This window comes from Poecilia mexicana, unplaced genomic scaffold (genome assembly GCF_051168715.1).
Source record: "Poecilia mexicana isolate PSO_F unplaced genomic scaffold, ASM5116871v1 scaffold_17, whole genome shotgun sequence".
Lineage (NCBI taxonomy): Eukaryota > Metazoa > Chordata > Actinopteri > Cyprinodontiformes > Poeciliidae > Poecilia > Poecilia mexicana.
Genome location: NW_028263386.1, coordinates 24,382,423 through 24,395,682, shown reverse-complemented (window position 1 = coordinate 24,395,682; position 13,260 = coordinate 24,382,423). Strand labels below are relative to the sequence as shown.

The 13,260-nt window shown below is 40.0% G+C and overlaps 1 protein-coding gene across 1 annotated transcript; it reads left to right on the top strand.

The window, feature by feature from the left end:
- Positions 1-6,148: 6,148 nt before the first annotated feature.
- LOC148154820 (general transcription factor II-I repeat domain-containing protein 2-like) lies at positions 6,149-8,469 on the top strand. The gene has a single exon (XM_088014839.1). It carries the CDS (start codon positions 7,024-7,026, stop codon positions 8,467-8,469), a length of 1,446 nt encoding a protein of 481 aa, XP_087870965.1. The 5' UTR covers positions 6,149-7,023.
- The last annotated feature ends 4,791 nt before the right edge of the window (positions 8,470-13,260 follow it).

Genomic DNA, 13,260 nt, shown 5'->3' with positions numbered 1-13,260 from the left:
TGCCTTGAATTTATTTTAAATGGTGTTTTAACTAAAACTCTGAGGTTTAAGAATCCTTGTCAAATGGCGTTTTGACTAAAAATCTTTAAATTCCGTCCTGTCAGGCGTCGGGGCCTGGATAATACCCTGTTAAACGGACGGCGGAGTCCGGCGACGACAGGCGCTTAAATTCCGTAATAAAAGTATGGTTTTTTTTCTTCTTTAATTATGTAAAGCACCTTGAAATGCCTTGCTGCTGAAATGTGCTATACAAATAAAATTTGATTGATTGATTGATACAATGTGATCAAGTTCAGTTTATTATGTCAATTGGCAAAACAACCCAATTGTTTGTAGAGAAGTCACTGACTTTTCTACGTGTGTTGTGACAGCAGATGGTGTCATCAGCTTAGCAGCTTTCCCTCATGCTGAGGATTCATTTAACAGGAAGAAATCTCTCACTGTGAGCTGCCTGTCTGATCGACCTGGGGTTTGAGAAGACAGATCAGGCACACAAAAGCATAGAGTCCATGGCGTACTTTGGAAGGGTTGGTGACAGTAGTAACTCCTTCAGTGGCTTAATCTAAGGAAGCTAAACAGACAAGCTTTTATCCAGCAGTAAAATTTAAGCCATGGAAACAATATTAGAGATACACTGATCCGATTAACTGTATCGGTTCCGATATTGGAAAAAAAAAAAAAAAAATCTAGATCGGGTGTCTGTGACGCTGTTCCCAATCATTAAGAACAGATCTATTCAGTCTCATTCTATGCTTTGTGCTCTGAGCGACGTAATGTTTGTTTATTTTACATTATATTTAGAATTCCTGATTGTACTTTCTGAACCATTTGAAAGAAGGTTTGTTACAGCTTATTTTTCACATCTTTGATGAAAGATAATCAGCCTATTGTTTTGGTCAGTTCCAGTTTCTTTCTTATTTATTTTTTCCATTGGCTGCTTGCAATTAGGAGTGCAATTACTCCTAATTACTGAACAAATGAAAGTTATTTTTACATGTTTGACCAAGCTTGTGAAGCTGTTGGTGTATTTTGAGTGTGCTCTTCTCGTGCAGGGTTATCAAGTAAATTTGTTATTAAAAAATTAGGTCAATTCAGCTCAGCTTTTCTGTTTCTAAACCTCAGATATCTGTACCGGTGCATCTCTGGTAAATAGTAAATGCTTAATTTGGTTTGTATCTTCTTGTTCCCAAATGTACTCTACCAAATAAATCCTTGCTAGCTTTCACTTTAAGTCACAACCCATCAACTAAACCCCAGAGTTGGCCGACGACGCAGCTTGTGCAGCAGATTCAGTCAAGGTAATGACAGAGTAATGGTATTTTTAATAGAACTTTGATTTAAATGGAAAGTCACACTCACACCACTTGGTTCACACATTTATTGGAATCCCTATAAAGGAAAAAGTAGATTAATATGGTTGGAAGTCGAGCAGTCTGTTTGATTCAGCTGATTGTTCCCTAGCATGAATCAATCATTGCGTTGCCTATATTCTGTCCTGCCTCGTGTTGCTGTTGTATATAAAGGTCGAGAGTCACCACTACACTGCTACTAATTGTTACTGAAGCATGAAAGTACTTCAGGTAAGTGTGGCTAATGCCATTTTGACATAAATGTTCAAATTCTGGCAACATTTATAGAGATGTTGGTTTAACTAACCAGATGCAATCTAAATACTGCAAGTCTTGTTGTATGTGTGAGAAAAGTCGCCCAAAAAAAGAAGCCGTTCTAGTTTATAAAACAAAGAAGAGCTTAAAATCATCCAGTGTCAGTCGCCAACTAACTTCTTGATGCATATCTGGTCGAAAAACGCTGATAAAACCTGAAGACAAAGTTCTGTTATATTACAGATTGCTTCAGTGAAGCAGTTAATGATTCAGCCAGGGGTTTACGGTGTCTAAAAAAAAAGTCAAAGCAAGTCATGAATTCGATTTTGAAACTTCCACCCTGCCTGAGCAGCGCTTTAAATTCCATTTATTTCGGTCTTAAGCTCCTTTCATTCATTTGCTTTCCCTTCAACAAAATTAAATGTCTGACTTACTGCCAAAACATTGACCAATACCAAAAACTATTGGTCAATCTTAGCCTTCAGCATAGAGTAAGGTTTGAACTGTAGCAGTCATACGATCCAAACTTCTTGGAAAACCAGGACTTTAACTGAAACCGCATACTTTGGTCTGATGAGAGTAAAATTGAGCTCAGTGAAGGATGAGTGATGCTGTGGGTTTGTTTCTGTTCTGAAGACTCTTGTAAGACACCAGAACATTTCACACTAGGAACGTTTGTCTCCACCAGAAATCTTGACATGAATCATGTTTGAATCTAAAACATTTGGCCACAACATCAAAGAAACCAGTCTGAGGAAACAAAGTTGAACTTCTTCCATAGAAACTCAGACTAAGGACTCTGAACGATGTAGAGATCTTCTAAGAGGAATAGTCAAAGATTTATCTCTGCGCGCTCCAACATTGTGGATCAAGTGCTGTCTACTGGAAAAACCAGGTTACTTAACGGTTTGTGATTTTTGTTAGAAGCAATTATTTCTTATAATGGAATTTTTTTTACTCTGAATAAATATATTCTAATTAAAATTAAAAAAACAAAAAAAACAAAACAAAAACATTTTGAGTGTAAGATTATGCCACTGGAATAAATGATTAACTTATTTTGCCAACTTTTTTTTTTTTTTTTACTCTACCGCTAATGCCACTAAAAGGGCCAGCACTGTATTTATCACTTCCCGATTCGGAGACGCCACTCTTTGAAATCCTCAGAGGGATTCTCAGACACTTGATGAATATTTGACCTGACGGGGCGCATAAATATTCAGCAGCAGTCGCCTCGCTCTGAGTAGCGAGGAGCAGCAGATCAGACTGTGTTTTCCCAGATTTGCACCTTTTTCCCCCTCGGCTACAAACTGTAGCACGAGTTAAACCAGTGTTTGGGTTTCCGCACTGACTCACTCACACACACACACACACACGTCCCGATGGCGGGTTGAGGAGCAGCTTCATTCATTGTAACAGCTCACTCCAGCTGTGTGATCATCATGTTTCCCCAGACAAACGGTGAGAAGCGAGTGTGTGGTAGCTTCACGGGACCAATATACTCTTTTGGTTCAGATTATCAGTGCCCCCTCGTCTCAACATATAAGGTAAGAAGATAAATTAAATTTACAGAGCCTGATGACATGGCAGGAAAAAAACTAACAAAAAACCATGTGAACAAACATGATTTATGATTAAGTCTTTCCCACGAAATAAGTCGTTCCCATGAGACATTAAGTCGTGGGCACAAGTTATTACGGTGCATTCACACCAAACGCATTCCGCGTCCCAAGAACGCGTCCGACGCTTCAAGTTCGACACGTGTGCACTTTGAATGCAGATGCTTGACATTTTGCTCTACACCTAGAGTTTTGCACATCTGGCTTACATTCAAAGTCTATGTGGAGGAGCGTCAAGGGAGCGTCAGATGCGTCTGCTCTGGCCGTTGTTTTCCGTTGGACGCTCTTGATGCATCACACTCTCCAAACGGTTTAAATCAGGCTGCACTAGATGCTCCAAACGTGCCGCAAAAGCCCTCGACGCGCCTCTGTATAGACTAGAATGTAAACCAGATGCGTCTAACGCTCAAAACGTGTTTGGTGTGAACGCACTATTAAGTTGTTTCCACGAATTAAGCAAGTTGTTTCTACAAATGAAGCCTGGGGCATCAGATTTAAAGTTGTGGGCACCACATGACACACAAAGATATAAAAACTGTATATGAAACGCCATCCATCCATCCATCCATTTTCTTTACACCCTTGTCCCTTAGTGGGGTCCGGAGGGTTGCTGGTGCCTATTTTCAGCTAACATTCTGGGCAAGAGGCGGGGTACACCCTGGACAGGTCGCCAGTCAGTCGCAGTAAATGAAACTCTATTGACTTATTTTATATGCGAATACACATCAGTTATATCACATATTAAAGTGATAGAAAACCTAATGCAGTTTTCTATCACTCAATTGTTTAAATACTTAATGAAATACATTTGTCCAACTTGATGTTTGTTGTGAATTGCCTTGTTCACAAACAAATGAGGCAACTAGTCCAATTTTTGTCAGTTTTTGAACATTCAGAAACTACAGCAGCTGCAAAGCGCCACACCAAAGGTAAACAAAGGCAAAACAACCCTGAATAGGTGATCAACTCAAAACCACTTGTACCTTTTTACTCTCTCTGTCTGTAAGCATGCCCGTTGTCGTGGCAACTGTCTGAGCTCCGCAAGCTGAGCAGAGTTTACGTTAATAACAAAACATTCAGACCACTAATGTCTGGAGAAACAACTTCTTGACCAAACAAAATGCATCTTAATGGATAAATACATTTGGACAAACTCCACATCTCTTATATTTTTAAAATAAAACCCTGTTACAATTACACGCAGTTCGATATTTGAAAGCCTTTATTTCTGTTGAATAGAGTGCTGCACCTCGGTTCCATTGGGGGCCAAAATTGACTCATTTATTGCCTTTTCAGTCGGTGTGGTTCACTTTCACACTGCACATTGTCAAACTTATCTCAGAGGGAAAGGGATTCAACAGATTTGGAACAAACTTCCAGAAAACTGTAAAACAGCTGAAACACTGGGTGCCTTTAAATCTCAACTTAAAAAGTTGAGATTTGAGTTTAGAGTTGCTTATGGCTAAAGTGTGGGTTTTGATGTCTTCGATGTTTTTATTTTTAGTTTTATCTATTTATTAATTTCTTTTTCTCTTTCTCACTGTTTATGTTTTAATGATATAAAGCCCCCTGGAAAACGCCCCATTTAAACGACGTTTAACTAAAGTCCTGCGGGGTTTATAGTCCCAGTTGACGGCGTTTCAACTAAAAACCTAGAGGTTGGAGTCCTTGTCAAATGGTGTTTTTGACTAAAGTCCCAGAGGGTTAGAGCCCCAGTTAGACGACGTTTAAATGAAGTCCTAAAAGGGGTGCGTGTTTTAATGTTTTCATCTTTTTTAATCTTTTTCAAAATCTCTTTTTCTTTCTCATTGTTTATTCAATGTCACATGCTGTTTTTAGTTTAATTATGTAAAGCACTTTGAAATGCCTTGCTGCTGAAATGTGCTATACAAATAAAATTTAATTGATTGATTGACATACGTCAGAGCTGTCGATTTGTCTAAAAAAATCGTCTCTGAATTGTAGGGTTTCTGTTGTTTTTGAAGTTAGCTGTTCCCTGGACAGGGAAGCCCAATTAACAGACAGAAACGTCTGTGGAACCAAACCAGTGGTGTGTTGCTCCCAGTTCCCCAAGACAAAATGACCCTGGATAGTGGGGCTCTGTCTCAGGACGAGAGCAAAGTCATTGGTTGTTTTTCCAATGTTCCGAAAGGAATAACCGACCCGGATACAGTTGGTTCAGACATCCCAGATGTGGTGAGGACAGAAGACACACAAGAAGAGCACACGACACGGACAAACGGACATGGAAAACACACAGAACGTCTTTAGGGTTTCCAACAAATTCCAAAATAGTTAGGTGAATGCCAATTTTCAAACTATCCTTAACCTGAGCATTACTAGAAGGTGTTCTGATGTAGCTGAGAGAGAGAAAACTTGCTGGAAACGGCGTCGGTCTGGCTGGACTCATTTGGTGGAGACACAGAGAGGGAACTGAACCATGTTAACTCTTGCACAAAACGTGAGACAGATTTCTTAAAGCTCCTGAGTAACAGCCCCCTGGTTGTCCTTCCATCAGCAACATCTGTCACCAACACAGCTTCTTTCTTTAGCAGTTAGGCAGATTTGGGGAGCAAAATTTGTTGTTCAGGCTGCAGGTCAACCTTGAAGAAAAAACACCGCCTCACTGAGACCAACGTGATCGTCTTTTTTCTGCAACGGTCGGCCAGGTGTAGGGATTTAAATCATCAAGTGATTCCCAATCCCACCATTGATGTTCCTGAAGAATGTGGGTCTGAGTGGTGCCACCTGTACTCTGTTGTTTGTGGTGATTCTGAAGAGTTAAATCGTTCCCACAAAATATTAATTCATGGCCACAAGTTAAGTCAGTCCCACGAATAAAGTCGTGCCCACAGGTTAAGTTGTTTCTACAAGATTTTAAGCAATTTCCCACAAGTTAAGTTGTAGCCACAAGATATTAAATTGTGGCCACACTATTTATTTATTTTTCTTTTCTTTCTTGTCACCAGCCAGGCTACGTAGACGTTAATCAGTTGGGAACAATATCACTTTGTTTTTCTTCTCATGTCATCTCAGGACTTACAATTTTGCCTTTCTAAGTGCAACCTATTCCTTGTAAAGTTATAAGATTTTGCTTCCTTTTCTCCCTTTTTTTCCATCCTTTACTCATCTCCAGTAACTCAGCGTCACCTTCTATGTTTTGCGCTCTTGCATTTTGTTCCTTTTTCGCAGGGGTGTCAAACATACGGCCCGCGGGCCGGAACCGGCCCGCAAGGAGGTTCGATCAGGCCCGCAGGATAATTTGAAAGTGGAAAAAAATGCATAAAAGACATGGATTTATTTTTTTAATTAAATGCAATTCATGAATTATCCGCTAGGGGCGCACTGTTCGCAACATCTGCTGCTTGTTATGACTTGTTTATATCCTGTTCTGTACCTGCCCACTACACCCTAATTAGCAAAAATGACGTTATCAAAAAAGAGAAAAGTGGATAAAGAGTGGATAAATTTTCTAAGAAAAATGGACCACGTCGTATTTATTTACGGAAACGCATGGTAAACCTCTGTGCTTGGTGTGTTTGCAACAAGTTGCCATATGTAAGGAATATAATATTCGGCGCCACTACGAGACTCACCACAGCGCAAAATATGACAGCTTACAAGGACAACTGAGAACGGATAAGGTCAACGAATTTCTGGCGGTCCTGAGGAAACAGCAGTCAACTTTCACCCGGAGCCGAGAAGTCAGTGAAGCCGCGGTAAAAGCCTGCTACCTAACTGCTAGTGAAATAGCATTAGCATCAAAGCTGTATTCCGACGGTGACTTTGTTAAAAGATGCATGATGAAGGCGGCTGAACTCGTATGTCCCGAGAAGCGACAAGCTTTTGCCAATATCAGCCTGACGAGGAACAATATAGCAGAGAGGATTTCGGAACTATCGGCAAATTTAGACAGCCAATTGAAACAGAGAGTCGGGTCATTTATTGCATTTTCCGTTGCAATTGACGAGAGCACTGACATCACGGATGTGGCTCAACTGGCGATATTTATTCGTGGAGTTGATGAGACATTGACTGTTACTGAAGAGTTTGTTGAGTTGGTGCCTATGATGGACACAACAACAGCCGAGGACATTTTCGGGTCTGTCGTTGCTGCACTGGACAGAGTTGGAGTGGACTGGTCCCGCGCTGTCAGCATTGCTACAGACGGCGCACCATCCATGATCGGAAAGAAAGCAGGTGTCGTGACAAAGTTCAGAGAGAAAGTGCAAGCCCTTAATGGAGGAGATCGTTTCTGGACATTTCACTGTATTTTGCACCAGGAGGGATTGTGTTGCAAGTCCTTGAAAATGGACCACGTCATGGAGGTGGGTGTTCGCACTGTAAATTTCATCCGAGCCAGAGGGCTAAATCATCGTCAGTTTGAAACCCTTCTCAGCGACAGCAACATTACACACAGCCTGCCATACCAAAGTGAAGTGAGATGGTTAAGCCGAGGCGCTGTGCTGATGCGTTTCTTTGATCTACGAGAGGAAATCAGACAGTTCATGGAGAAAAAAGGAAAACCTGTGTCGGAATTACAATCCCAGGAATGGCTACAGGACCTTGCATTTTTGGTTGATATTACTGAACACTTGAACAGTCTGAACAAAATGTTGCAAGGCCGCAAAAAAGTTGTCACACAGTTTTCTGACAAAATACATGCATTTAAGTTGAAGCTGGCTTTGTGGGAGACGCAACTGGCAAGTGGAGACCCTGCTCATTTCCCCTGTCTAAGAGATGTGTGTGTGACCACACCTGATGCAGACGTGAAACGGTACAAAGACAAGATTGCAGGATTACTGTGGGAGTTTAATAAACGATTTCAGGTATTTGGTGAACTTGAGACAGAATTCTCAGTTTTTCGCTCACCTTTCACAGTTAAAGCTTCTGATCTGCCTGTCGACATCCAGCTAGAGATAATTGATTTGCAATGTGACGCAGATTTGAAGGGCAAATTTGCCTCCGTAGGTCTGGACACATTTTATCAGTATCTACTACCAGGGTACCCCAAATTAACAGCCCTGGCTGCTAAAATTTTGTGCATGTTTGGGACAACCTACCTTTGTGAACAAATTTTCTCAGTAATGAGTATCAATAAAACAAAAATGCGTTCAAGGCTCACACACAAGCACTTAAATGACATTCTGAAAGTGACAGCTAGTCAGGACATGACACCTGATGTTGATGCACTTGTGCAGGCCAAAAGATGCCAAGTTTCAGCAACAGAAACAAGTCCAGACTAGACTAACGTCTTTAAAATGCTGCCTTGCATTTTGAATTTGCAGATACTGTTTCCATTAAAAGAATACAGCTCTGTGAAAATGAATACTTACTGTAGTGATGAATGTGTGTGAAAAATGTGCAATGTAATGTTAGCCTTTCTTTATAAGTCTCTTGTAATCATAAAGTTCATTACTATAATTTTCAACACCAGTTACTTAAAGTTTGTGCAATTTTGTGAAATGTTTTGTAAAAGTGTTGTTCAATACATTTTGAGTTAAATTTCAAATTTCACAATGTCCTTGTGCTTCTTTACACCAAAACAAAGGGAAGACATGATATTTTGGTTATTTATAGCTAAGTATGCTATAACTTTAATGGTCCGGCCCACGACGTCTACCTAGGGGTCATATGTGGCCCGCGATGTGAAATGAGTTTGACACCCTTGGCGTAGACTCACGTGAATGATCTTCGTTTGCGCCTCGTTTAATTGCCACGCAGCTCCCTGATCCTCTCACAATGGAGACTCTCCAGCTCTACTGTCAGGCCACATGGTTTAGCACCGGCTGGGCCGGATAAAAATAATTTCTCAATACCTGTCTGAATGTGTAGAAAAGAAATGGACAGGTACACAAAGAGAAAGGGAGAGACACGCCGATAAACAGCCAGAAAAGTGTCTGCTGGCGTACTCACAGCCGACAGTAGAGTTCTCCTTTTCTTTATGTCACTCCTCCCTGATAATGAGAGTGAGGCTTTTTATAAGAGCGGAAAGCAATTCCAGCAGTGGCAGGCTGTGCGTTTGCTGCCTGGGACTTCAGAGGGAGTTTACTGATTTAATCCACCGCTATGACACTACAGGTTATACAAGCCAACAATACGGAGTGCCTCCAGAATGTTGAGATTTTTTATATATATTTTTTTATGATTGTTGTGGCCTAAAATTACAAGGTTTTTTTCTTTCTTTCAAAAAGTTGTGCTCAAAGTTGGACATTTTTATTTAAGCTATATTTTTGCCACAACATGGTCTTACAAAAAAGTTTAAATTGCTGCACTTTTCCAAAAAGTCAGGATTTTAACATAGTTAAAATTTAATAAATGTAATAAAAGAGCAAATAACATTTTCAAGCACCTTCTTAAAACGGCACCCATAATACAAATAAATGCCCTGAGGAAATCATACGGTGGAAAGGAAGAATTTCATATTGGTTATTCAAGTTAACAGGAACTGTATAACAGCATGAGTTATACGTTGGTTCTGACGAGATTATCAGAGAGAGAAAAACGTATGTCACTTTGGTTATTCTAGCAGGCTCTGTGAGGCTAACTTGAAAGCTATTGGTTTTAAAAAAAAAACGGTTATACTGCTATTGCTGGGTTTCAGAAGATGTAGCACCAAAGTCACCCAATGCAGATGGAGGGCAAGAAGTAAATGCAGCCCATTTACTTCTTTTGATCCACCATCAAAATGCCTAAAGTCTGAGTCCTGTACGGTTGTTCCAACCGCTCTAATAGAGAGAAAGATAAACGTTATTTTCGTGTTTCAAAGGTAGTTGGTCAAAAGGGAGTTAATTTTAAAAAACTTACCGACACAAAAAGAGAAAAGCAGATTAACAATCTACGGCTAAAAACAGAAGGTGAGGAAACTAACAATGCCAGAGTTTGCAGCGTCCACTTTCTAATGAGTAACAATCGCATCGTTTAAACTGTGTTTTCAGATATTTTATTGGACAGTTACTTAGAAGGACAAGCATTCATATGTAAGGTAAAATATATTATTTTTATTAACACCCTTGGTAGTCTCCGAAGTGCTAATGTTGTTAGCAGCTAGCTCAGCGCTGAGTCCTGGACAGAAAATATGTTTACTCAGTGGAACTTTAATGCTAAAAAAAAAAAAAGCTAAGTAAATTAAATATAACCTACCAACCATACAGTCACAGTGAGTTCTGACTGTTTCCCCACGTGGTTTGTGGCCAGACATGAACACAGGGTTTCTGTAGATCTCAGCAGATAGTTGACCTACATTGGACCTGAATCCAGCGTCCTACAGCGACTCAACATTAACGTACAACTCCAGCATGAGTTTGGGTTTACAGAAGCTAAGTAAATAATTTACCAGGGGATCCAAGCACATAGAAATAACATGGGTTAGATTGTTGTTAGCAGTAGCAACGCTATATAGACTAATTACTTAAAATAGCACAATGTTCTATTTTTGATCATAACTGGTTGACCCAACCTGAAACAAAATAATTGTATGCTCCAGGCTTTTGAAAACGTTCTGGCTCGTTGTATAATATGAGGTCTACAGCACCAGATCGTGATATGGATCGCTTCAACACTGGGTAAATCCTCAGCCGAGATAATACGGATCATATCTCAAATAAACACATTTTTTCGAGATACCTCGTCTGTTCCAGCCTGTTTAGGACATTTGCGTACTCGTTGTGATCCATTTCGCTCTGTTTTAAACGGCAGAAATTCACTTCCGAACCTCCATTTGAATTTCGCACATCCGGGTCACGTGTCTGAAACCCAGCAATATTGCTTAGCTAACGTAGGCCTGTTCAGGCCTGTTCTACTGATTCTAAAAGCCCTGAGCAGATCAGGCTGCCCCTGGCAACACATAGATCCTGAAATCTGATTGAACAGGACATCAATAATCCACACTGACATGTATGTAGTTAAGCAGTACAACCAAGAGAAACATTACAAGAAAGAGAATAGACTATTGGAGGTAATATAATAAAACTTTATTGAACAAGCAATATAATTTAGGTGGTAGAGATTTAATAGTGTTTAAGTCTTTTGAGAAGGCCTTAGAGGCACATCTCAGAGTATTCTTTGTATTTTTCTTTTTCAACCAGTTACACCAGAACATCCAGTTACAGCAAAGTTACCAAAATCACTAGAACAACCAGTCACAGTGAAGCAACCAGATTCCATAGAACCAGTTTCAGCAAGGCTACCAGTTTTACCAGAACCAGAAGAATTAGAAAATCCATGGTGGCAACCAATACCTGAATGTTTCCATTTCGTACATTGTCTGGAAAACTGTACCTACACCCGTACTTAGTCTTTTGAGAGTTGAAGTTGGTCCCTGGAAGTTGGTCTCCTTCATCTCCTGCTGCTCTTTGTCCTCCTCTTCCTGTTCAGTCGACTAAGTTTTGCGATCTTTTCACAATCTCTCTCGTACTGGCTTTGGAGATCGCCTATAATTCTTCTGAAAAACTCTCCAGCTCTTTGGATCACTTTCTCAAGGCCATCCGAAGCTGTTGAAATCTTCGTTTCAGAGACTGTAGTGCCATTTCCAAACAACGCACTGCACCTCTCATGTCCTTGTTTTTAAGCTCTGTCTTCTCAAGAGCTGCACGAAGATATATGAGCTGTGGATAGAGTGCAGCATTTTCATTTGCAAGCATATCAATGTGCTTGCAGGTCTTGTTGCCTGGTACTTACCGTAGTTTTGGAGCGCTCAATTTTGCGGCAGATTTTCCATAATCTGAGTTCTTGATTCTCTTTCTCCAATCAATCATGCATCCTATCAAGAGAAGTTTTTTCAGTCAGAAGGCTAGCCAGATCATCAGCCACACATCCGTTACAACCACCTTTGGCCATTTTTTAAATTTAGCAAATCGTTCCTCTGAAATGCGGGATTAAAAACACTGTACTTCTCCATTCCTGCTTGAATCGGTTAGTGATTCAGTGGAAAGTCTTAGATGCGTTGGCATATTATATCCACTTTTGTTTTTCAGTCTGAATGCAACTTAACATCTGGAACAAGTATGGAGTTAAATTTGTTTCACAATTATTCAATCAAAAAAATCTAATCTAAAAAAAACACATTCTTATCAAAACTATTTTTTTGTTAATTTTTTTTATTAAAAGTCATAAATTTGGGTGTGTGCTGTGGTGGCGCAGGGGTTAAGCACAGTCCACATATGGAGGCCTCAGTCCTCAACGTGGCTGTCGCAGGTTCGATTCCCAGCCTGGTGATCTTTGCTGCATGTCTTCCCCCTCTCTCATTATCCTCTTTCCTGTTAACTAACTATCAAATAAAAGCCACCAGAGCTGATAAAACCTTTTAAAAAAGTCATGAATTTTGGCTGATGAAGTGAAAAAGTTATTTGCAAAACAAACTTATCTTTGCATGTCAAATATCTTTGTTAGTGATTTTCTTTTATTTTTTTGGGTTGCACTTCTCAAACGATTCTAAGTTTTTGCTTGTGTGTCAAATTTTTACTTGCGAATCTCACATGAACATCCTGGGTGGGGCGTAAAGACGAACAATGGGATTATATAATAGAATTTTAATAATGCAGGCAAGTTGCGTCTCCAATTGGGGTGCACCGATTTATCGATGCCGTTATCCTTCATTTTGGGAGACCAATGATCAATTTTTACATGTGAAGCCTATCTCATTCATGGCAAAGGTATAAGAATCAACACCTGTCCTTTTTTGTTCTCTGGTGCTAAAGGTTTGACTGAGAGACCAAGTTATGTCGGCAAGTTTACAATTAACAATAGTTACCCTACTGTTGCCAACCTAACAACTTTCTTGTTATATCGAGCAACATTTCAGACAAAAAAATTGGTATCGGCCAAAAATTGGACTGAGTAGGCGAAGCTTTTTAAAAGATCAGCGATTGGCCATAAAATTACCCCTTGTATCCAGTGGTGCTGGTAAGAAATAATAATAACTTGTGATGTCAACAAGTCCCTGGGTCTCAGGAAAATGGAATGTGTGGTAGAGTTTCATAAGTGTTTATTGTTGGTTCCAATAAGCTTTGTTGCAACGTCTTGCACTAGTGGCAGCC